Raw genomic sequence first — 26,408 nt, forward strand, 5'->3', positions numbered from 1 at the left:
AGCCCTACCCTTTTTGAAGACACTCTATTTCATTCTTTCCTCACCCCTCCCCATTTCCTGTTCTCTCCCCCACCCCCTTCTGTAGGTGATAAACATCTTTGGACCTCAGTGGGCTGTGTTTTTTAGTGGGGGGGATCTACCTGAGTTTGTGTTCCTAAAAATAAAAATGGTATTTTTTTAAAAAAAATCATGGGATTCCCCCCAAGCCTGCTAATATCTCCTTATGCCTGGATTGTGTTGTTTTGGCTATAGAAGGACTGGCACTGAGAGAACAAGTTTGCTATTAGTACGTAGAGGGGTTTTTTTAATTGTATTTTTCTCTTTCTCTTTGTGTGAAAATATTGCCTCAGAATATCATTTCTGGGGCACCCCCTATTTAACTGGGGTGGGTATGGGAAAGGTGGTTGCAAACTAAAATCAACTCCCCAACACCACCAAAAGAAAATTCCTGTATTTTTCCTCGGAGCCTTGAAGAATTTTCTCTCCTTCCCTGGTGGCTTCCTTTTGCCTAAAGCAGTGGAGACGGTGGTTTGTTTGCAGGCTGGCTCAGTTTGTTCCCCTGACCTCGGGCAGTGTTGTAAACAGCGTAAGTGCTGCAACAGGTTGGGAGGTGTTTGAAGTGTTAATTCCTCACCATCGCCACCCCTTCCTAGTTTTGGGGGGGGCAGCCAGCCCTCCCCTGCCCCAGCTTTGCACTTGGGCATCTCTTAACATGGGATGAGACAGAAAGGGGGTGGTGGTGTTTGCTTATTACCGCAGCAAAGTCCTTGGCTTCCCCCTGTGCTTTTTTTTTTTTGCTTCTGTAATGGGAGCGACACATATGTTAGTGCATTGCCCTGTGGTGTCGTCATCTCCTTATTTATCGAGTGACCTTCCTGCCCCATGTGTGCACAAACAACATCTCAAAGAGATAGCGTCAGCTACCTCTCCACTGTCTTGTCGGATCCTTTCAAGGCCTGCTGGGGGCCCTTCTGGCAGTGTGGCTATAGCCAAAGTCTTTGTGGCTCTTGCAGTCTTGCTGGGGGGGGGAGGGTTCTCCTGGGCAGGCAGGTGTCTCTCCCCTTCTCTCTGGCCTAGTGCCAACTCCCCCCTCTCCTTTCCAGGGGTGCCCCACGGAGCCATTGGCTCTATCCGTAGTTGTGTTCCTGGACAGCTCTCTGGTGCTGGCTGCACAGACAGTTTCTGCTTCCAGAGACGTCACCACCAGGCAGGATTTTGACTCCAGGAACCCAGAGAGCCCTGTGGTGTTTTTTTTTTTTTTAAACACTCCTGCCAAGCAGGAGGGGGAAAGGGCAGGGAGGTGTGTGATGGGTTGGGCTGGCGGTGGAGAGCCGTTGGGTGGGTGGTTCTGAGTGTTTTTTGCCTGGAATTTAAACAAACAAGTGGATTGCATCAGATGCCTGAGCCCTTGAGCTGCTGTGGGAAATGGCTAAATAGCTTGTCTTAAAAAAAAAAAAAAAAAAAAAAGCTTGCCTGGGCAACTCTGGAAATTGCAGCGTTCGGTTTGCTTCAAAAAAAGTCCGTCAGGCTCTGCCCCGGCGTTCACCATTTTTTACAGAACCGCCATTTCAGGATTCCTTAACGCAGTGGTAGGCAACATGGTACCCTGCAGATTAGGGATGTGCTAGAATTCCACTCAAAACTGTTTTTTTAAATAATCTGCCTATAAAATACCAATATTAAGAACAATAATTGTATCAATGTTTCCTTTCTTTTATCAATATTTCCTTTCGTTTATTGATATCGATATTTTGGGCGAGAAAAAAATGGATTGGTAAAAGCAGTGACTAGCAGACAAAGAATGAACTCGAATCAACACCAGCTTGTTAGGTCAACAGAATACTTTCAAAGTGGCCCTGGCCAACGGAACCCATCCCTGCTATAGATACTGCTGGACTACAACTCCTGTCATCCCTGATCATTGCCCATGTTCCCTTGAATGATATACATGTTGATGGGAGTTGTAGTCCCAAACCTCCAAAGGTGCCAGGTTGGCAAAAGCTGCCATAAGGTGAAGCTGTGGCAGTTGAATGCATTTATTGCAGATTGTCTGGCGTTGTGACGCCTTTGAATCTAATTGGTTTTAAAACAGTGAATACTTTTTTTTATGCGTGAGCTTTCTGTAGGCAACAGCCTACTTTGCCAGATGCATTGGAATGACGGAGGATGTTTGTGGGATCATAGAGTGGGATGGGACCTTGGAGACAGGCTGGCCAGATGCAAAAGTTAATAGGGCTCCTTCACCTTTTAACAGCTGTGTTAGAAGAGAGAAGTTCAGTGGGTGTGGCTTGCATGATAAGCCACGCCTCCTGAAGTGGCTGCTTCTGAACAGTAAAGGTAACTTTTGCATCTGACTGCGTTACTTGGAGATCATCTAGTCCATCCTCTTTGCTCAACACAGGACCTACAACGTAGCATGCAGCCACAGCATCTCTGACAGATGGCCACTTCCGCCCCGTATATTTAAAGCACTCTTGTGTCACTTTAACAGTTGTGGGGAATCCTGGGAACTGTAGTTTGTGCAGGGGACTGACCTCACAGAGCTACAATTTCCAGAGTTCCCTGGGAAGAGGGATAGCTTGTTAAACCACTCTGGAATTGTAACTCTGTGGGGGTGATAAGGGTCTCCTGACAACTCTCAATGCCCTTAACAAACTACAGTTCTCAGTTAGAGGAAGCCATGACTATTTAAAGTGGTGTAATACTCCTTTAATTATAGTGCAGATGGGGCCTCTGACTCTGGTCTGAGTACAGAACTCTTATGTTGCTTCAGCAGGGAGCCATCTACAGGAGCAGCACAGCTGCCTCCTTAATTGTGTGCCCTGCCATACTGGAAGGTGTCGCTCTGCTTAAAAGGAACCAGCCCCAATGTGGGGAATTTCTGATTACCTTGAGTCCTCCATGGAGTCCTCTGAGTCTGAGGACAGCAGTGGCACATCTTCTGGCCTGGGGGTGGGACAGGACACACGCTGGCCCTGCAGGCTCTTCAGGTGGCAACACTTTTGGAGTCCTCTGCTTCTTCCCCTGAATAGGACTCTGACTCCTGGTCCCTGACTTTCTTCTGGACACACTCCAGTTTGCCAGAGTTGTATTCAATGATCGTCCTACTCAGAGACCTACTGAAATCAATGGGGAGGGCTAACCTAGATCCATCAATTTTAATGGGTCTGCTCTGAGTTGGATATCATCACCACCCCAGTGTCTTTCTTTAAAATCTGATGCCCAGAACTGGATGCAATTACCCCAGCTGTGTGTGTTCCCCCCTCCCCTTGCCATTTTAAATCAAGGGAAGGATTTAAAAATAGCAAATAGAAAACGACACCCCTAAATAGAAATAAAATGGAATCCTTGCTTACTGCAATTGGGAGACTCTTCGGAAGCAGCCACTCCCTTCTCCCCCATCCCCCGACATATGTCACAGGCCTTTTAAACTAGTCCAAATCGTTCCTGTCTCTTGCCACATAAGAGCTGATGAAATGACTTTCAGATATTCACAGCTATGAGCTCATCAAGTGTCCTTATCAGGACCAGCCGTACAGTTGGACAAAGTGAAGTGGTGGCCTCAGGCAGCTGATTTCTGGGTGTCATGAATGGGTAGCAAACTGTTAATAATTTTATCGACTGTGGTTAGGTGCCAAAATAAGTTAATCAGCCTTGGATGATATGCATGTTGACTTAAGACATGGGTAGATGCGATTTGCTGCTTTACCTTCACACGCATAAAGGGCGCTTGCAGGCTTGTCAGTATTTTACAGGAGGGATTCAAGTGCATACCAAGAAATTTAGGTTTGCACAATTAAAATGTTCAGTTCCTTACTCAGCCATTAAGGCCAGTCACCTTCTGTTGGCCTAACCTATCTCACAGGGTGGTTGTGCAGATAAAATGGGAAGGAGAACCATGTAGGTCACCTTGACCTCCTTGAAGGAAAGGTGGGATCCAAATGTAATAATAATTAAAAAAGAATTGTACTTTTCGCAGTTAGGAAAGTGGTGAGGAAATGTATTGAAAATTGTGGAGTGAACGAATGATTAATACAGCTTAGGTCCAGGCTATTTATCAGACCGTATCTCCCTGTATGAGCCTGCCCAGGCCCTGAGATCCTCAGGAGAGGCCCTTCTCTCACTACCCACATCTTCTCAAGTATGACTAGTGGGGACGCATGAGAGGGCCTTCTCGGTGGCTGCCCCTAGGCTTTGGAATTCCCTTCCTAGGGAGGTAAGAATGACCCCCCTCTTTGCAGTCCTTCCGCCGACAAGCAAAGACCTTCCTATTCCAACAAGCCTTTGGAATTGAAGGCTAAGGATAGGGCGTGAAGGGTGCTGCATTGCTAATGTCTATTATATCATTTTTAAGCTAGTCTGAACTCATTTAGCTATATGTGTGTATGGTTTTAATATTGGAAATAGTTTAATCTTATTTTAATGTAGACTTTGTATGTTTTTAATTATATGTATTTTTTATCTGGAAGCCGCCATGAGTTCCAGTTTTGGAAAAATGGCGGGGTATAATAATAATAATAATAATAATAATAATAATAATAATAATAATAATAATAATTAATGGAAAGATGTATAAACACCCTGCAAATAAATGGGGATGAATGTTCATGATATAACCTCCTTGCAAACAAACTGGCTCAATAAAGGCTATATTCTAATCAGCTATAATAAAAATTGAGCTATAATCTAACCTCCATGTAGGGATGGAATCCGTTGGCCGGTGCTGGTTTGAAAGCATTCCATCAGCCTAACAGGCTGGAATCAATGTCAGTTTGTTCTTTGTCTGCAAGCTGCTGCTTTCATCAATCTGTTTCACCCTCCCCTCAGAAAAAATATTGATATTAATATTATATTTTGAAAGGGAATATTGATAAAAACATCAATATTAATAACAATATTTCAGACAATTTTTAAAAAAACTGTTTCTGATAATAGCTGCGGAAAATCACTACCTAAAAATCTGATTCGCAACAATAGCGAGTAAGAGAATTAGTGGAAAATTTGGTACCAAATCCAAATTGGGCGCTGTTGTAGCACATCTCTACCTTGATGTACATGAACGCTCAGTAAACAGGTCATCTGGAGGAGCGCCAAGTTACATTTCCCCTCTTTCTGCCCATTGTAGATCCTACAAGAAGGAGCAGAGAGTGCCCAGCGACGCCTCTTCATCCAGGCCTTTGTTTCCACGGGCAGGGTGGATAACATTACCATGGTGATGGGGCTGCATCCAGAGTACCTGACAAGCTTCTGGAAGACTCAGTACCTCCTGCTACGGATGGATGGGCCTCTGCCGTATCACAAGCGCCATTACATTGCTATCATGGTGAGTGAATGAGGAGGGTTGGGGTGGGGGAACTAGTCTGGCGTTTAAATAACATTTAACAAGTTTATCTATCTAACTATCTATTAAAAAATCTTTTTCTCTCCCTGCACCTGTTTTGATCCCCCTTTTTGAAATAAAATACAGGCTATGTACACAGCATACATTTACAGCACATTTCCTGCTCCCCAAAGAATCCTGGGAACTGTAGTTTCTTCCTCACAGAGTGACAATTCCCAGTGCCCTTAACAAACTACACTTCCCAGCATTCTTTGTGTGGGGTGCCTTCTTAAATGTATGGTGTGTATGCAGCCATAACTACACCAGAGCTGCTTCTGATCCTTTGCTGATTGCATTAGGAACATAGGAAGATGTGTTACACCGAGTGAAACCATTGGTCCATCTAGCTCAGTGTTGTCTACACTGACTGATAGAGGCTCCAGGGTTTCAGGCAGGGGTCTCTGCAAGCCCTACCTGGAGAAGCGGATGATTGAAACCTGGGACCTTCTTTCTGCATGTAAGGCTTTTAGCACTGAGCTATGTCCCTTCCCCTTCTGCGTTGTTCCAGAGAGGCAACTCCTTCCTCTTCCCAAACGCCAGTTTGGGTTTTTTTAGTTGAGCAACTGTTTCGATCGCCCCTTTGCCCCATTTATTTATATATTGGGGCAATTTACAGACTGCTTATATTTAAACAAAGCTCTAACCAGTTTACAGCACAAGTTAAAACATTTTAGATAAACAGCAAATAAAACTCCCCAGAGAATTTCTACATTCTATAAAGCACAGTTAATAACTAAATAAAGCATACTTTCGAATATCAAAAAAACATTATATATAAAAATCAGCTACAAAAATACATGGAATATTCATAGCAAACATCCAAACAAAATATCCTCTAAACATCAGAAAGAAAAACATTACAAATGAAAATTGACTAAAAGGTATAATTTCACCTTTTTAAATAACATGATTGACAATCAGGCAAAAGAAAATCAACTCACTCTTCCTAGCCACTATATGTGAATCAGTTATGACCATTACAAAAGAAGTCCAATTAAATTCTCAGCACTCTGTACCTCATCCCGCTCCCCTCTGATAGCTGGTCTTTTCTTTTGAGTGTGGTAGTGCCTGGCTGCACGCTTCCTATTCACTTCCCCTTCAAGACCTAGAATCATAGAGTTAGATGACTCAAAGGTCATCTAGTCCAGCCCACAAATCCCTAATCAACTTGGGCCCAAAGTATCCTAAGGACTGCCTGATTCCTTATGCTCCACCTTGATTGCTGAGATCATCTGGTGGAGCTCTTTTGGTGATCCCTCATGTCCCTGAGGGTTGGTTGACCTTTACCAGAAACCAAACTTTTAGAGTGGCAGGCCCTGCCCTGGGAAACTCCTTGCCAATAGAAGCAGGGAGTGTTCTTTTAGATGCCTTTTTAAAAAACTGTACAGACAGGCCTTTGGAACATAAATATTTTACCAACCAGTCTTTATTGATGTTTTTATTGATGTCATTGTTTTTATGTTGTACACCACCTTGTTTATATGAAAGCTTGATTTTTAAATACTTAAACAAATAAAATAAAGAGACTGCCTGAAGGCACATGAGGTCACCATCTTGCTGAAACTTAATAGTTCTGGTTCTGGTCAGGGATGGTTGGCTACCTAGGAACCACGGGTAACCACCTTGGTTTCCATGATACACAAAAAAACAGGATTTAAATGTAGGAAAATGAATAAAATGGCAGGAAACCTACTGCTAGAACACTTATAATGGGTGGCCATCCAGCTTTCTGTGGCTGCATGTGCACCATACTTTTTTTTTAATTGAAGTATTTATAAGCCATGCTTTCATAAAATATATCAAGGTGGTAGAGAATATACAAATAAAATAAAACCAGTAAAAGTATCCATAACTGAATGCATCAGTAAAGCATTATTAGATACTGGCTGGTGAAATAAATTCTTATTGTGAAGGCCTGTCAAACAATGCTACATTCAGAAGACATCTAAAAGAAGGCAGAGGCATTTCCTGCCGAACCTTTCTTGTAAAAAAAGCTTGGTCCCTAGTGAAGAGAATAACTGAAACTCACGGATGTGGGGAAACCACCAGAAGTGCCCCATCAGATGATCCTGGTGATTGAGGTGGCCCATAAGTGATCAGACGGTCTTTAAAGCACATGGCTTCCCCCAAAGTATTCTGGGACTGTAATTTGCCCCTCACAGAGCTACAATTCCCAGCATCCTTAGAAAACTACAGCTCCCAGGATTCTTTGAGGGAAGTCATGTGCATTAAGCAGATGGTGTGGATATAGGCTGTGACTTTGGCCACATCATGGTATGAGGGCAAAATGGAAGGGAACAGGATCTGTTGTTGAGCAATGGCAGTTAGATGTTCCACTGGCTGGTTGTGTGCTCCTTGTAAGCTGCAAATCTGTTTCACTTTTGAAGGGCAAGGAAGGCAGAATTTGAATTCACTCAATAAAATATAATGGGTATAGCTGGGGAAGTATCTGACCAGAAGTTGGGAAACTGTGGTTGTGGATCAACATTTAGCTATGAAGCTCACTGGGACAGTCACACTCTCCCTCACACCTACCTCACAGGGTTGTTGTGAAGATAAATTGGGGAGGGACAGCCACATACGTTGCCTTGAGCTCCTTGGAGGAAAGATGGGATAATTTATTTTTAAATATTTCTAGGCTACCTTTTTACAAAAGTCCATTAAACATATAAGACACCATCCCAATAAAATGAAATCAAACTAAAGTAGTTGTTTAAAGCTTTCAAAAGCTATCACTACACTTGTATAAAATTAATTCTTCATGGTTTCCAATTTCTCTTTTTAAACAAACAGTTAAACCTGCAGCAATTTAATCCATTAAATAGTTCAGCATGGAAATGTATTACATCTGAATGTTGAAGTCTAGGAAATTTTGGAAGAGATGAAAAATACTGACTGGGTGACCTCTACCAATGGGTAAAATGAAATGGGAAGGAACTTCTTTTGTCATTTTTTTTTGGGGGGGGGTGGCTTTTGTATTTTTGGAATATACAGACTTGCAGTTTTTGCAAGCTTCTAAACTTCTGCATATAAGTGTACTAATATAAATAGGAAACAACTCGGAGACATTGCAAAACTGTGATAGCTGCCACATAGCTGTCTGTTAAAATGATGTTTTTTTAATTTGTTTGTAGCCCCTGAAGAAAGCTCTTTTGCAGGGCTGAAATGCGTTGGGCATATTGAGATAAATTCTTTCTCTTTTAAAGAAATCATTGAATAAATTTATACGTTTTGGAATTCCTTCCCTTTTTTTGACATTCTACAGTTCCCATCAGCCATCGTTGCTGGGACTGGAAGGGGAGTCTAACAATACCTAGAGGGCGCCAGTTGGGGAAGACTGGTGTAGACAGCACTGAGCAGATGGGCTAGTGGTCTCGACAGTGCAAAGGCGGCTTCCTATGAGTCTCTCAATTTCAGGAATTAAGCATTGCCCAATGGGAAGGTCTCCTCACCATCTGGGTCCAGTGATGCCAAAGTGGCCCTGTGCACCACTGTGCTAACAGATGATCCCTAGCAGACTGCTTTTGCATTTATTCTTTTTTTAAAAAAATGATTTTTAATTGCAGTGTCAAGAAAAAAAGAAAGAAAAACCTGTCAGCTCACATTAATAGAACATTGAAACAGAGATAGAGGCTTTTAGTTTACACATATAGATCCATATATGCCATCCAAATGTCCAAATAGGCATCCAGACGAAGTTGGTGTTTTTAGAAGGTACGCTCAAATGTAGAGGGGCATTCAGGTCAGCAAACCTTTGTGCAATAGTTGACGGGTATTTGTCCTCCCAGGCTTGAAGTGTGAGTCTCCTAGTGACATAAAATCCTTTCTTATTGCCCTGCCCTGCCGTTGATCCTCATATAACAGGAATATAATTTAAAAGTACATGGCCATCAAAATTCAAGGGATTCACCAATACGAAGCTAATATGGGCAACTGCTTCTGTATTGCTCGATGTGCCCATAGCGTATGCCTTATTTCTTTCTGAGTAATGCCTCTCTTTCATTTTTCCAATTTCTCAGGCTGCTGCGAGACATCAGTGTTCCTATCTGGTGGGCTTTCACATGGGAGAGTTTCTCCAGGTGGGTGGGGATCCAGAGTGGCTGCGAGGCTTGCAGTATGCCCCACAGAAACTGAGGAACCTCAATGAAATTAACAAGATCCTCGCCCACCGGCCCTGGTTGATCACCAAGGCACACATTGAGGTAAGTAACCAGGAAGGGCATTGGAGCAGTGAGCCTTGAAGCTGATCCCACTCTGGCTGCTCTCTGTTGAAAGGCAGGGTGGAAAGACAATGTGACATAGTGGCTAGTATGTGAGACTTGGACCAAGGACACCTGGATTCAAATCCCTACTTACTAGGTAATCTTGTCTAGTCATAGACATCCTTGTCCTTACTTTCCTGTGTAAGCTCTCCAGAGCTCATTGGAGGAAGGGTGGGACGCAAGGAATAAATGATGACGCTGTGTACAATTAAAGCACATGGCTTTCCCCCAAAGAATCCAGGGAACTGTAGTTTTCCCCTCACAGAGCTAGAGTTCCCATCACTCTTAACAAACTACAACTCCCAGGATTCTTTGGGGGAAGTCATGTGCTTTAAATATATGGTGTGTATGCAGCCTGAGTTGTATGTTACAGGGGAAATGCTAAGGGGGGAAAAGAACTGTATATCCTTGCTAGGCTGATGGAGGGGCAAGGAAGGAGATTCCTTCCCTGCTGCTCACAGGATGATAGGTGAACAAATCCCATCCATTGAACCTCCTCAGAGGAAAATGTATTGGTTCATAAGACCAACCCTTTAAAATTAAATCTTCCCCATTTTCTTGTTTTCTTGGCAATCCCCAAAAAACGAATAACATACAAATATAGGATGCTGATTCATACTAGATCAGACTGTTGGCCTCTCTGGTTCACTATTGTGTACTGCAAGGGTGGGGAACCTTTTTGGCCTGGTAGATTTGATCATTGTCTAGTTCTTCTCTTGTGGGTTAACTTTGAATGGTGGGCGGGACATTCATGCTTTCTTGTAGGGATTGGCTGTGAGATCAAGTTCCTCACAGAGGCAAAAAGGTCCAGGTTCAATTCCTGGCATCCCCAGGTAGGACTAGGAAGGACTTCCTGTCTGAAACCCCAAAGAGCAACTTCCACTCAGTGAAAACAATGCTAGGCTAGATGGACCATTGGCCTGACTCGGTATAAGGCATCTTCTTATGTTCCTAAGGATTGTGTGAAGAACCTGGAGTGGGCCAATGGTGCTGGGTCATAAGTTACAATAAATCTGAATCTACATTGCTGTATCATCTAGTTGTTGCGAGTGTCAGCTGGGAGAGTTGCAGAAGGGAATCTTTGTGTGGTATACAGTTTATGCCAACTGAGGCCACTCTTGGGAAGGGCGTTATGGATCAGGAGCAGGAAACTTGTGCCCCTCTGTATGTTGTTGGATTCCAGCTCCCATCATCCCTGACTTCTGGGCATGCTGGCTAGGGCTGATGGAAGTTGTAGTTCAGCAACACCTGGAAGGCTGCAGGCTCACCCATCCCTGCTGTAGATCAGTAGTAGGTCACATAGATAAGGCCCCAGGTGTAGTCGCTGGAAACCTAATTGTGAGCTAGATGGATCTGTTGCTTCAGTCGGTAAGGTAGCTCATTACCTTAGAGTGGTGTTTAATGACATCCACTTCCTATTTAGAGATGGGCAGTTCCTCTTTTGGCACGCGGAGCTAGATGAGGTCTCCTTCGGTCTTTTACAGGCGCTCCTGAAGACAAGGGACAACAGCTGGTCCCTGGCAGAACTCATCCAGGCTCTGGTGCTCCTCACGCATTACCACTCGCTTGCCTCCTTCGTCTTTGGCTGTGGCATCAATCTGGAGATCGACCAAGAGGGAGGCCACGTCTTCCGGCCCCCCTCGCCGTGCAGCTGTGATAGCAGCCCGGCCTCGGAGGATGGAGTCAACAGTTCCAGTGTAAGTTTTTTTCCTTACTGCATTTAGTCCCCTTAAAGCCCAGAAGAAAATAGAACAAGAAAATGGGGGGGGGCGTTCGTAGAGAGTGCAGGGAGTCCTGGGATCTCCACGTTGCTTATTTCCTTTCTTAAAAGCATTATTAACCCAGAGTGGCTTATGATGATACATCAGATCTATAAAAGGAAAACACTCCATGGTTAACCTAAAAGATGCAACACAGAAGGGACTGGGGGAGGGAGGAGGAAAAAAGCAAACTCGGGCACTAGATCTTTAGTTACAAAGTTTATAGAATGATCAGCTAGAATGGAAAGTATTCAAGCAGGGAAGGAGCCAAAAATAGCTGGGCTCTCATCTGAGCCGATGGAGCGGCCCTGCTTCCCTTCTCTCCCTCGCTGCAGCCTGATGGAAGGATTGCTGCCAGGTGACAGCTGAAGGCGGGAGGAAACTGGTGGAGCAGCTTTCTAGCAGATGGAGTGGTCCTGCTTCCTCTCTTTTCCTCTGCTGCAGCCTCATGGAAAGGCTGAATAATAGCACAATCCTTTAAAAAAAACAAAAAGGTATCAGGAGAAAATACTTTTAAATAGTTCCTGATGGTCTCCAGGTGTTGGCCTAGGTAACCTCCCCCCCCCCGGCATCCCAGTGACCTCCAGATATTTTGAACTCTCAGTTCTCATAATTTCCAGAGAGCATGGCCACTTGTCAGGAAAGATGGGAGCTGTTGTCTAAAACATCTGGACAGCTCCAGGATGGGGGAGGCTGGTGTAGATCTTATGGATTAGTTTGCCTGTGTAGTTCCCCTTCCAATTTCTCTTCCCTCGACATCATTAGCACTGCATTGTGCAAAACGTAGGATGTAATGCAGTCAGCAGATAGTAAGACCGTATAAAATAAGTGAGTTATTTTGTACTTCCTTTTTAGATATTTGCTTATTTGATCTACGTATTACTGATCTTTTATGTGCAGCATTTCGAGGCTTATTTTAGGATTTAGGCCTTATCCCAAGTTAACCATTGGTCCATCAAGCTCAGTATTGTCAACACTGACTAGCATCAGCCCTTCATGGTTTCAGGCAGGGAACACTCCTAGCTCTACCTGGAGATGCCAGGGATTGAACCTGAGCCAGGCTGCATGCAAAGCAGATGCTCTGCCAGCAAGCTGTGGACCTTCCCCAGTTAAGTGGTTTATAAATGCCTGTCCCAGGAGCTAACCGGTTTCTGTCCCAACTTTCTCAGGGCTCAGATGCTGTCGAGGAGGTGGAAGTGCTGATGGAGAGGATGAAGTTGCTGCAGGAGTGCCAGTTGGAAGAAGAGGGAGTCACGCAGGAGGAGATGGAGACGCGCTTCGAAATGGAAAAGAGAGAGAGCCTGCTTGTTACGCCTTCAGGTGAGATGGAGGCGAGTTTCAGTAGAGAGTTTCCTAGAACTCTGGGCTGATGGGCTTGGAAAGGATTTGGGGGGTGGGGTTCTCCCAGGCGGCTGTGCTGTCATCAGCTGAAACAGATGATGCAAAGAAAAGTAGAGAATCTTGCATTGGAACTTAGTGCAAGACGGTTATTTTCCTGCCTCCAGAGTGGCTAACTACTAGGTAGATCCAAATGTGTGTAATGTACAGCCAATGTCTTAAAAATATATAGTCAAATAAGGAAAATTTATACTCCACTAAAATAGCTTAGTTGCACCCAATCTCTGTTCTCGTTGAAGAAAAAGCACTTTCTAGAGAGGGGTTGCTGTGTTTGATGCCCTCATGGTCATCTTCCTTTGGGTCCTGTCCCCAGTAGACATTACTGAACACTCCCTGCCTCCCAACGTCCTGCGCTTTGTGGAGGATCCAGAGTTTGGATACAAGGATTTCACCAAGAGAGGAGAACAGACGCCCCCAACTTTCCGAGCTCAGGTACATTATCCATGTGCATTTAAGATCCATGCTTTGTGTGCATGATCATGGTTTTACCCACCTCCCCTTCCTCCAGAACACAATGTAAATTCTGTCCTTTAATATCAGTCCTGCAGATTGGTAACATGCAACATTTCCTTGCTTTGCATGCTTTAGTTAAGGAGTTCTCAAACATTAGTGGGTGTGTGTGTCTGTGGGGGTGTGTGCACATTTGGTTTTTCAAAATTTACACTTATCTGAGTGTTGCAATGTAGTTCTACAATCGAGCAATGTTCACAAAGTTGTATATATTAGGGGAAGGTGTGCACAAAATGATCATTGGTGAAAATAATGTACAAAAATGCATTATATTAGGATAAATTGCTTGCAAAAATGTGTACATTAGTCAAAATGTGTTTATTAGGACAGTGGTTCCCAACCTGGGGGCCAGGACCCCCAGGGGGGCCGTGGGGGCCATGAACAGTAAAGAAATGAATTAATTATTATTTTTTTAAAAAAAGTCTTCACTCCTTCTACACTGTCTGCTTTCCACTGCCACTGCAGATGACACCTCCCCCTTGCTCCAAACGAGAGGGGAGGCCTTTTGCTGAAGTGCTAGAGCATCTTTCAGGCGCACTAAGGGCAGGCATCTGCCTGTAAAATACACGGCAGATGCCAAAGGAGGCTGAGGGTGGGGCTACCAGGAAGAAGAGGGGATTACTATCACTGATTCCCGTCTCCTTGCACTGCTGCTACTGACAACACCCTTACTTAGGATGAGAGGAGAGGGCTTTTTGTGAAGCAAAAAGAAGCAAGCCTGCAAAGAAAGGCTGCTTTCCCCCTTCCTTCCTGGCAGCCAGCCTGCCTCCCTGGGGGGAGGAGGTCACAAAAAACTTTCAGCTTATAAAGGGGGTCCCATGCTCATAAAGGTTGGGAACCACTGTATTAGGAGAAATTCACACTAAAATGTTGAATTTTCATGAGCATTTTTTTTAAAAAAATTGCAAATTGCTGCAGAAATTAGGAGAACCCAATTTAAAATTAGAAAAATGAGAAACAGAATTGAAATTGTCAGATTATTCCATCCCTAGTGGAGACTGAGTTCAACTAACGTTAACTTGTATCTAATATATCACTAGGTAACTAGTTCCATTAATGCAAGGATTTCCACTTGCTCCCCCTGTGCCCCCCCAAACTTGTTCTGGGGATTCCTCCAACCCTCTGGAGCAGATTTGGAGAGGGTGCAGGGGGAGGAGGGTGGCAGTTCCATTGTGCAAGTGGAAATCTTTTTAATCTTTTTTTTCTTTCAACATGGTGGGCTTATAGAATCTGAATATAGCTGTACACTGCTAATGCTGCTTCAATGAGTTTAGCCACTACAGAGCTTCTTGCAAAGTAGAACATAGTCATACTTGATCTCACGAATACCATCTGTAAGAGGAGTGTGATTTTCTTTCTATCTTTGCAAGTAGGAAAAAGCTGGAAGTACAAACGCACACTAGCTGCAAGTTCCTTGGGGATAGCCATGGTATAAAAAGATAAACTTAATATCTGTGCATCCTGCAATACTCTGTTGATCTTAAAAAGCCCTGCTTTAAGTGGATGAACAGGGGCAAGACCTGTCAAAACAGTAAACAACTTAATAGTATCAGTAGGCTTTGTGGCGCAGAAGCACCAAAGAAGCTGTTTTATTCTCTACACAGGATTACACCTGGGAGGACCATGGCTACTCGCTCATCAATCGCCTGTATCCTGATGCGGGACAATTGCTAGATGAGAAATTCCAAGTGGTTTACAACCTGACGTATAACACAATAGCTATGCACAGTGGGGTGGACACATCTATGCTCAGGAGGGCCATCTGGAATTATGTTCATTGTGTGTTTGGCATTCGGTAAGACATTTTGTTTTTCCCCCTTCCCCCACTCCCATTCATGGCATTGTGTCCCATCAAGGAAACTCTAACAGACTTGTCCTGTGCTGTTATGCGCCTCGTCCTAAACCTGTACATTCTGACTGCATTTGCACAATCAAATCTTGGTTAAATAAGCCAAGAGACACATAAGCTTCAAGCACCCATTCATCGCTACTGCACTTCTCCCATTACATGAGCAGCAAAATGAGCCAAGAAGCCACAGCTAACAATAGTTTCCTTCTATGTCTGAACAAGGAAACTTTGGTGAAGAGCTTCCAAATAAGCGAGAATTTGGAAGCCAACAGTTTGAACCAGTGTTTTCCTATTCTGCCTTGTTTGGAAACCCTTAACCATTGTTTCCTGGTTCCAATATAATGGGAAACAATTGTTAACTCTGGCTTGTTTCACTGCTACAAGAAGGGTGGAGCGAAGCAGTAGGCATTCAGGTGCCAAATACAATCATGCGACTGTGGCTGGCCTATCTTGTTCCTTCAGCCTTGCCTGGTTAACATGAAGTACCTTTCATCTTACAGTTTCCAGACTTTTACTTTACTGGATAATTAATTCTTAGAAAAGAAAACATTGGACCAAGTTGTATGTCGCACCAAACCATGGTTTGGCAGTGTGAGGATGAACCTTGTATTCACATCCTCCATCTATCCTTAATAGGCTGTACTTAATTAGGTGCTTCCTGGTGTTTGGGCAATGACAATTGTCTGAAAAGTGGGATAAAAAATAGTAAGTAAATTTGTATTAATGGCAGAACAATGGTTTTGGCATTACATGTGAACCAGCAAGAAACAGCAAAATATGGTTTGCCTCAAACCAGGAAGTAAACTCACAAGCAGAATACACAGGAGGAGAAGGAAGCATATGGGAAGGGAACCACCATCCTTTTCAGACCAGTTGCTTGGTTTTGTATAGAACTGGTGAGTGGGGAAATAACCTGTAGTGTATGTTTTGGCAAGATTAGTTTGGATGACTGGCCCCGCCACGTGGATGGCCTTGCATGGATCTTGCCAAACTGGTGTGAATCAGGGAGTGAGTCATCTAATGTATGGAGAGGTCAGATATTAGGCACGCTTGGAGGATGTGGGAGGACTTGTCTTGTCATAGCCTCTGCTGGATCTGCCATGTGAACAGAACGGTTCACCTAAAACAAGGGGAGGCAACCTTTTTCTGCCCTGTCTTTTTCTTTCTGCCACCACCACCCCTTTCCCCATTTTCCCCTTCTTTCTCACCCCCATTAAATTAGTCTGGGGGCCCACTGGTTCCCAACTCCTGACTTAAAAGAAGAGGAAAGGAGTAATGATGCTGTTGGTTTGCATGGAGCTAAAGCAGCTGTTTCTCTGGGAAGGGCTCAATAGTGCAGGCAAGGCCAGCACCAAAGGGCGGCCAGGTCAGGCCCTGGCTGAGGGTCCCTGAAGGTCCCCTCCTTAGGGTGGGAGGGTAGCGCTTTTGCTGCTGCGGATCATGGAACGTCGGCCCCGACCCTGCCATGGATCATGGAGAGGGAGCTCCCAGGCACCCCCTTATGCTGTCAGCATGGGATTCAGGAAACACGCCCATGCATCCCTCCTACCTCTCCTGTCCCTGTGAGTGACATGCGCTCTGTGTATGCATGCCTGCTATCAACCAAGATGGTGTCGGGGCCTTTCGTAAGGGGCTGATGCCCCCGCCACTATCTTGGTTGATGGCAAGCATGTGCACACGTCATTCACAAGGACAGGAGGGGTAGATGGGATGCGCATGCGGGCTTATTAGTCCCGTGCCACCTGTATGGGGAGAGTTGGGCTATGGCGCTATGGGTCTGGGCAGGCTGACACCCAAAGGCCCGGTCATATCTGGTGCTGGCCCTGAGTGCAGGGCAGGTGCTTTGCTTGCAGAAAGTCCAGGCTGATTCTCTAGCATCTCCATTTTAAAGTGCCTTGATTAGCAAGGCCAGGAAAGGCCTACTCCACAGAAGACCCTGGGAGAGCAGCTGCCGATCGAAATGGCTGTAACTTAGCTAGTTGGACCCAGTGGTATGATTCAGTATAGCAATAAATGCAAAAACCGTAGAGCATCCAACATGAACAAAAGCAAACACGTCTCAGGATTTTATTTTCAAAACAACCTAACGTGTTTCAGCCAATCATTGTTTAAAGGCTTTCTCCAGGTGTTAAACTGAAAAGCAGTCTGCAGAGATCTCTGTTAGATAGATCTGTTAGGCAGCGAGAAGTAATTAACAAAATCGAAGTTATAACAGGTTATAAGTTATTATTGGATCCTGTGACTGTACTTTTTTGGTTTTCTGACTGAAGGTTGAGAAATGGTAGTGCATCTTCTAATAATGTTGATCTCAGCAAATTGGAAGAAAATAAGAACTCCAGCTGTTGAAGACTGGATTGTGAAATTATGGGGGAAAGTATACATGGTTAAATTAATACAGTAAGCATTAGAGAGGGAAAGCAGAAGAACAATCTCTCCAAAGAAAAATGGAGCATGTTTGTTATGTTACTGAACTAACAAAAATCAGGAAAATGTACAACCATATGCACTTTTGGGCTTTGTTGTAATATAATTTATTTTATTTTGTCTTAGGATATGTGATGTGCAACTATGATAATTTAAATTTTAAAAAGCCATTAAAAAAATTATTTCCAATTCACATTAACTGGTGACGCAATTCAACCCCTGAAGAATAAAGCCCTTTTAACAATAAATGACTGAAACACGTTGGGCTGGAGACATGTGCACTTTGTTTCTGATTCGGTATAAGGCAGCTTCATAATGTACATACCTCCACCCCCCTTTTTCCAGGTACGACGACTACGATTACAGGGAAGTGAACCAGCTTTTGGAGCGCAGCTTGAAAATCTACATCAAAACCGTGGCCTGTTACCCGGAGAAAGCCACCAAGAGAATGTACACACACTTCTGGAGACACTTTAAACATTCTGAGAAGGTAAAGCCACATGCATTTCTCTGGGTGGTAGAGTTGAGAGGGAGGCTGTTTTTCTCCCACTCTTTCTGGGATCTCGAAAGACTGGTCTGGGTTTCTCACTGTTGAGACAGCCATAGCAGGAAGGACTCTCCCATATGTTGCTGGACTGCATCTCCCATCATCCCTGGCTATCCACCATGCTGGCTGCGGACGTTAGACTGTAGCAACATCTGGAGGGCCACAGGTTCCCAATCCCTGCAGTATTTGGTTGCACATTGAGTCCCCATCTTCATTATACCTTTAAAGCTGTATTACACAACTTTAAACAGTCATGGCTTTCCCCAAAGAATCCTAGGAACTGTAGTTTATTAAGGGTGCTGAGAGGTATTAGGAGGACACCTCTTCCCCTCAAAGAGAGACAATTCCCTGAGTGGTTTAACAATCCATCACTCTTCCCAGAGAACTCTGCGAATTGTAGGTCTGACAACTGTCAGCACCCTTAACAAGTGATAGTTCCCAGGATTCTTTGGGGGAAGCCATGACTGTTTAAAATGGTTTGATACTGCATTAAATACTGTATATATTCCAGATGGGGTCTAATACATGGTCCCAGCAATTATTAAACTAGTTTATTTTATTTTTTCTTCCTTTTGCATTTTACCCCACACATATACCCAAAGTGTATTACTCTACATAGTCCAGTAGTCTTAAACTTTTTCAGACCTGGAACTGACAAATACGCATTTGGAGACCCATTTCTACTATATATGTTGTCATGGCCCACCTTTGATCAGACTGTGACCTATTAGTGGATCCTGACCCACCAGTTAAAGGCCAGTGGTGTACAGTAATCTACTTGTTCCCTATCCAAGCACACATCTCATCCAAGAGTCGGAGTGCATATACATACGTATCTCACTGCTGTCTTCAGTAGTACATATATATGTCTGCATGATTTGGTTCTTGATGCGCAAGGCCTGGGGCTCTGTTTATGCTACATTTCCTAAATTCTGCACCAGGAGACTGAATTCAGCAACCTGTCTGAATTTTGCAAATTGAGCCAATCTGCATAATTACTCATTACTCATTTTTCTACCCTGGGCTCTTATTGGCAGGAAGGGCAGCATAAAAATTTAATTAATAAAATAATAATAAATTTTGTACAGCTCTGAAATGTTTTGTTACTATGATTTTTAACGCTTCTGGTTTTGCTAGTATTTTGGAGAGCAGCAAACAGCTGTGCAGTGTGCTGAAGCCACTATTACCACTACAAATCTTACTGGGCTACCTATCTGACATTGTATTTCATTTCATTTTGCTTATATAGCCTGCCATCAATAAATATTCCCTGAGTGGCTTTTCCAGCATATCTTCATAGTCATAAGGGCTAGAAACTTGCTTATTTTTATTTTTAAAGAAAAGCAGAGCATCTCTGGAAGCAAAATTCTGTGTACCTGCAGAATGTTGATATATATTCCATTCCAATGGGGAGAGATGCCCATGTATTAAGTCAGTGGGGTTGTAGCCTACCAAGCTCTACTCCAAGCAGACCGATTGAAATTAATGGTCCTAAGTTAGTTAACTGCATTAATTTCAATGCTTTGAGTAGGACTGGCACTGGATACAACCCAGTCTCCCATGGCGTATAGGTGCATTTGTCTCCAAAATGGCTTGGATAATTATATATGTCTTTTAAGTCTGCTCAGCAAGGAGGTCAGGATGATGTGAGAAGATGATGGATGTGTGTGTTTGTGTGCATGTGCTGGGAACCACATATAACAATCACGTGAGATGGGTTAGGGTGAGGGAGAGTGACCCAAGGTCTCCTAATGAATTCCATGGCTGAGCAAGGATTTGAGCTGTGATCTCCATGGCTTAAAGACAGCCCACTAACTGTTACGCCAGCCTTTCCCAACCTTTGGGTCCCCAGATGTTGCCAGACTACAATTCCCATCATTCCTCACCATTGGCCATACTGGCTGGGGCTGATGGGAGTTGTAGTCCAGCTACATCTGGGGACCCAAAGATTGAGAAAGGCTGCATCACACCACATTGGTTCTCACCCTAATCCTTACTCCTTGGTAGCAAAAGGGGAGCACAGTTTTTGTCTTGTTGTGTCAAACAGGATAGAGAAGAGAAGGAAGAGGATTGGGGTCAGCTCTAGTGGGCCCTCTGTTACTTTGGTGGCCTTAACTGGTGTTGGTGGTGAGCAACGGTGCTCTCAATCAGTGCTGAGCTCTCAGCAAAGACTCCATTGGGTGTCGCCATTTACATTTCCCACAATGTCCCAAAGAAACACAAGGGAGCATAATGGGAAATGGTGCCACCTGGTGCTGATTGGGGCACCAGTTGCCAAGGATACAGATTTAAGGGGGGGCTCAGGGCAGGCATCATGGGTCAGTAGCAGCTGCTCAAGAACCCATAAGAACATAGGAAGCTGCCTTATACCACGTCAGACCCCTGTCCATCTAGCTCAGTCTTGTCTGCCCTGACTGGCAGCGGCTCTCCAGCATGTCAGGCAGGCACCTCTCCTTGTCCTACCTGGAGATGCCAGGGATTGAACCTGGGCCCTTCTGTGTGCAAGGCAGATGCTCCAGAATTCGAGTGCTGCTGCTTTCGGAGGTGTCAGGCCTTGCATGGCTCTCTCTGTGGGCCTTCCCTTTTCCGTTCTGACTGGCCCCTTCTCTTCTTCCAGGTGCACATCAATCTGCTTCTGCTGGAGGCCCGCATGCAGGCTGCCCTGCTGTACGCCCTGCGCGCCATCACCCGCTACATGACCTGACGGGACTGCGCTCCCCCTTGTCCTCTGCAAGGGGCAGGCCCAACTGTTTTGGACTAGGGGAGCTTTCCCCCAAAATGCAAGTTTCTGGAACACGTTGCGAAAGACATTTTGTCACCTCTCCCCCCCTTACTTGCAGCTTTTTGGAGATGTACACGTGTGTGTTTTTGAGGCGCTCTTGAGCATCTCTTGCCAAGGGACAAGCCAAGAAGGGCTGTGGGGGAAACCAAACTGCTCAGTGACATGTCAACTGAAAACCAACTTTGCCCAAGCCCAGCCTTCTCAGCAGACTTATCCCTGTTTTGCCGCGTGGCTTGTTGGCTCTGCCTCCCATGGGGAAGAGGGTCATGTTTGTTGTTAGAGCTGCCAGCTGCCATCTTGGAAGACTCATTTTGTTCAGGCTGATGCCCTTGTCTTGGTCTGGTGTGTGTTGAAATTGATGGTGGCTTCCTATCATGGCTGCCCACACAGCTACCTCCCACCCCAATTTGGTGATTATTGCAGTGAATGTCGAATCCTGTGGCCGTGTCCTTTGCAACGATGGTGCTGCTGGACCAGCTGAGGCGAAGACTTGGTTAACCAAAGAGTTCCCTCTGCTGTGACGTAGTGCTCTCTTTTCTCTGCCTCCTGTAGAACTTTGAATGTAGGACATTGAATGTTCAAGCAGGTCCCCCTTTGGAAGGTGGGTAGGAGAGCTCAAATGAATATGAAACAACCAGCTTGCCTCTGCACTTTGGTGACTACACTACATTTCTTAGCTTTGTACCTGAGATCACTGCACTCCAAACACTTGTCCTTGTGTCACAGATAAGACATGGGAGTCTCCCAGTCTTGAGAAAATGGTGGCTGGCTTAAAAGAGGTCAAACAGGACACAGAATCCAAGGTTGTGATTAAGTTTGGCCAGATTTTTTTTTTCACCTCATGAAAGTGGGTAAAATACAAATGTCTCTCCTGGCAAGGGATCTCTTAGGTGAGGAAACCAGCTCTGGAGTACACAGATCTCAGGGACTAGATGCAGAATGGAAGAATGCTTCACCTGTGAAAATGGCGATATAGAAGGGGATGTCCATCTGTGCCTGCCATCCCTTTAAAAAGCACCCTTTTCCAATGCAAGAGTATGTATGTGCACATTTAGGCAGCCTTGCAGAACCCAGGATCTGCTCTTCCTCAAGTGTTTTGAGTTTTTAACATTACAAATCTGTTACCTTTTCTGCCTCTTAGCCCTGCCACACACAGCACAGCCTGAAATTGTTAGCTTTTGAAATTTGAATGTCTTGCTCCAGTTTTAGCTATCTACCTTTGGATTAGGCAGTAGAATGTTGCCACTTAGATGATCCAGAGTTGGGGACTAAGGAGCTATTTTCAAAAGACCAAGGCCTGATCTGTCCGTGCAGTGGACTAAAGCAGTAATTCTTGTGAGGTAATAGAGTGCTCTGCATCACTTTATATTGCAGGTGAGAGAAGCCTTTTTTAAATGCTCTCCTACCGTAACTAATTAATTAAACTCCCTGGGAATAGAGAACTAGCATTAAAGGAGAAGGTTCAGCTAGACCTTCTCTCCCTGATGTGCTTGACCTTTACTTGCTGTGATCTTTAATTTCTTTTTTATGTAGGTTATGCAAAAATATGATCCCTCACTAGTTCCCTAAAGTGGTACAACTCTGTTGTAAAAAATCAATAAAGTCAAGGTACTAAATAAACCTGATGGATTGTATCCAACTAAGTTTTACTCAGAATAGACCCATTGAAATCAATGAACCTAAGTTAGTCATGTTCATTACTTTAGTGGGTCTGCTGTGAGTAGGACTAGCATTGGATCCAACCCATGTATTTCTATAACGTAGATATGAAAAGTTTTAATTTCTGTAAAAAATAAGTCTGTGGCCTAAAAATATAGAATAATTGAACAATCTTATGTACCGCCTCACTCTCTTGCATGTCTAGGTCAGGTCCTCAGTTGTAGCCTAAACAGGCTCCTGAAATGTCAACATGTAGAAGTTCTTCAGAGTGTTGACTAGTGGAAAGGATTTAAACAGCCTGCCTTAACACTCTTTTATGCAGTTTTCATTTCCATCTCAATTTAAGAGGTCCCCCCCCCAAAAAAAAATACCATTCAGGCCCTGTGCTCACGAGGCCCTGAATTTTCCAACTGAGGTGAGTTTGTTCATGCAGAAGGAAAGAGGAGCTATCCTGATTTGGTTCTGTTTTGATAGGCCAATGTGCGTACGCACACACAAAAATTCTGACGAGTCCACTGTGTATCTGCCTTAACTGGTTTCCCTGGTCTGTGAGTAGATCACTAAGCTGTGAAAAAAAATACTTTGAAAAGTTGGCTTTAAAAACAACACCCTACTCTTGTTGGGTTTCTTAAGCTACTTTTCTTTTTCCTCCGCTGCTCATCTTTTTCTTTTCTTTTAACTTCAGGAAAGAACTAACTGTCCATAATTTCAAAAAGGTTTCGCATTTAAAGTGGTGTAGATGCATGTCACGTTCTGGCACCTCCTCCTTTCATACTTGCAATCTTGAATTTTTATTTCTTAGATTGTTTCCGCGAAACCATGAATACAAAACTCCTGGGGTATGCCTGCAATTTTGGGAGGTTGCTCTTTGTGTATGTACCGGCTCTTCTTCTAAATGTTACTAATGAAAATCCCACGCTTGGACAATTGATAAGGACTGAACATGAGGAAGAATTCCTGAAATATACACATTTGAAATATACGTCAAAAGCATACTACAGTAGGGCCCCGCTTACCGGCGCTTCGCATTCCGGCATTCCGCTAATGCGGCGGCTTTCAATTAGGGGAAATTCCCCGTTTTAAAGCTGATTTTGCGGCATTTTCACGTGATGTGCCCCATTATACTCAATGGGTTCCGCTTTACGGTGATTTCCACTTTATGGCTGCAGTCCGGAATGGAACCTGCCGTATAAGTGGGGCCTGCCTGTACTCTGGTTACAAGATCTAAATTTCAGCCATTGCAGGCATAGCCAGAGGTTGCTGAAGCCAGCCTAGTCTTTCCCAACCCTGGTGCTCTCCAGATTATTTTGGATGACAATTCCCATATTTTGGACTATAATTCCCATTAGTCCCAGCCAGCATGGCTGTGCTGGCTAGGGTTCATGGGAGTTGCAGTCAAACAACATCTGGAGGACAACAGGTTGGGGAAAACTGGGCTGGATAGGGTTTTTTTTGGGGGGGAAGACACTGACTTGGGAGCTAGTGCTGCCCCTTTCACTTTTCCCTCCAGTGCCTGGCTTAGTCAGGTCAGAGATCTCTGAGATGGTTGGGGCCTCATGGCATGAGGTGTTCCCTATAAGCTTCCTATGATGACAGTGCAGAGTTCAGAAGTATATCCTTATTGTGTCTACAAGCCCTTGGACAGCGATGGGGGAACCTGTAGCCCTTCAGAAGTAGCTGGATTCCAGGTCCCAACAGCCCAACCAGCATGACCAATGTTCAGGATTGATGGGATTTGTAGTCAAACAACATCTGGAGGGCTACAGGTGCCCCATCCCTGCCCCAGGAAGAGTAAGGTTGGCACAATGCCAGCATATTCAGGGAAGCTAAAGCAGTATTAAGCGTTGTGATGCTCAAGATTCATTTGCCTGGAGGCTTCTATTACAAGGATAGCCAACAAAATGTCCTCCAGACATTGTTGGACCACAACTCCCATCATTCCTGACCATTGACCATGTTGGCTGGGGCTGATGGGAGTTGTAGTCTGTATCTTCTAGAAAGCACAACATTTGCTATTCTTGGTTTACCAGAGGCCAGAAAAAATGTGTTTTACAGTAGGTTTGGTACAGAGCCTTGGGTTTCTCTTTAGGAATTCCCGTTGGGTGTAGAATTAATCATTCTGGTGTTTTTGTGTTGCCTTGTAAACCGGGCTGGGTAACCTGTGGCCATTCACATGCTATTGGACTAGGATTCCCATCATTTCTGACCATTTGGCTATGTCAGTTGGAGCCAAGCAATATCTGGAGGGCCACAGATTAGCCATTGTTTTGTACGTTCTCAAGATACTAGGGATCATGACTCCGTAGATGCCTTGAGAGGTTGCAAATGATATTCTTTCTTCTCCCAGAAACATTGTTCCCTAGATGGAAAAATGAAAAAGCTGGGATTTATATTTGGTTGCTTGGTTTACTCTGCTTAAAGACGCTGTACAATCTCTCAGTGTTAACTTTTGTACACATCTTGCACTGCAAAAAGACCGGTATGTCTTTCTGTAGCGGGGGCTTGTCTCTGCAAGGATCTAAACCTCTAGGGCACACTCTGCAAGAACTTTAGTCACCCTCCTCCTTTGATCACAGGAGAATACATATGAACTGGCTTTGCCAGAGTAGCCCACTACTTAGCTTCTCTGGAGAAACACTTCCTCCCCAGTAAAGCACAATTATTCTCTCTCTTTGCCCATGGAAGTATTGCACATCCAGGCAGCAAATGCACTGTGAAATTCAAAGGCTAGCTTGTCCCGTGACTAGACTGAGCTGAGCAGGCCTCAACTCTTTCCTCAAGCTGGTTTTGAACATTTCCTCGTGCCCCCCGCCCTTCCTTCCCACCCTGGCTTTTCCAGTTGATTTACATACTCTCCACTTTTATGGTTATGTCAGTATCCAAATGCTGTTCTGTTTCTTAGTTACCATGTGTCCCATTTCAGATGGATCTTTCTCGCAAAACTTCTGTCTCTTTTGACCTTGAGAGATTAATTGGCACAGGGTGGGATGGGGGTGGTGGCAGAAGGGCTATAGCTTTAGCCTGGATGTGCCACTACCTTTCACACTGTGCTGGTCTCTGTGAAATGACCATTATCAAATCTCTTGCCATCCAGCATCCTTTCTCTCATGCATACTGTCACTTTCTCTCCCTCTTCCCCCCACCCCCAGCTCCCACCTCCAGTAATATAGAACTGACCACCTCTGTCACCTGGATGGATCCTTTGCTCCATATAAATTATGTGTTTGTTTGTTTTTTAAGTATTCACTCTTGACTGTACCGATGTTGTGACTTTGCTACCAGTTCTTGTTTGTTGTTATTTTTTGAGAAATAAAGTTGCCTTTTGGTTTTCCAAATATCTGGTTGGTTGGTTGGTTTTATATTCACTTCTCAACTATGTTGGCAAAACCAGGAGGTGCCAGCCTTCTGGGGCCTGTGGGTGCATTTGCAAAAAGAGATGATCTGTTGTGGGCACCACAACCCTACACCACAACTATGCACACAGGGCAATGATTTTACTAGCTACAATCAAGTAGTGCTCCTCTAATTCCAGATATGCATATGTAGAAGGTAGCAGAAAAAGAGGAAGGCCAAACAAGAGATGGATGGATTCCATCAAGGAAGCCACAGACCTGAACTTACAAGATCTGAACAGGATGGTGCATAACAGATGCTATTGGAGGTCACTGATTCATAGGGTCGCTGTAAGTTGTAATCGACGTGAAGGCACATAACAACAACAACAAATGTATGATGTGAAAGTTGCACAGTGAAAAAAGTGGATAAGAGAAAAATCAACCCATTTGAAATGTGGTGTTGGAGGAGAGCTTTGCGCATACCATGGACTTCAAAAAAGAC

At 44.3% G+C, this 26,408-nt stretch overlaps 1 protein-coding gene across 4 annotated transcripts in view; it reads left to right on the top strand.

Annotated features, from left to right (window-relative positions):
• SESN2 (sestrin 2) overlaps positions 1–25,906 on the top strand; it is a 56,357-nt gene extending 30,451 nt beyond the window's left edge. For 3 of the 4 annotated variants that reach the window (XM_061596684.1, XM_061596687.1, XM_061596688.1), the window contains 8 exons: positions 5,126–5,323; positions 9,400–9,582; positions 11,127–11,339; positions 12,572–12,722; positions 13,114–13,232; positions 14,915–15,105; positions 17,929–18,073; positions 20,748–25,906. In XM_061596684.1, coding sequence (XP_061452668.1) covers positions 5,126–5,323; positions 9,400–9,582; positions 11,127–11,339; positions 12,572–12,722; positions 13,114–13,232; positions 14,915–15,105; positions 17,929–18,073; positions 20,748–20,834 — 1,287 coding nt within the window. In that variant the 3' untranslated portion in view covers positions 20,835–25,906. The remainder of the gene's footprint in view (positions 1–5,125; positions 5,324–9,399; positions 9,583–11,126; positions 11,340–12,571; positions 12,723–13,113; positions 13,233–14,914; positions 15,106–17,928; positions 18,074–20,747) is intronic. The other variant, XM_061596686.1, reaches the window with a different exon arrangement.
• The last annotated feature ends 502 nt before the right edge of the window (positions 25,907–26,408 follow it).

This window comes from Rhineura floridana, chromosome 15, assembly GCF_030035675.1.
Source record: "Rhineura floridana isolate rRhiFlo1 chromosome 15, rRhiFlo1.hap2, whole genome shotgun sequence".
NCBI classification, from domain to species: domain Eukaryota; kingdom Metazoa; phylum Chordata; class Lepidosauria; order Squamata; family Rhineuridae; genus Rhineura; species Rhineura floridana.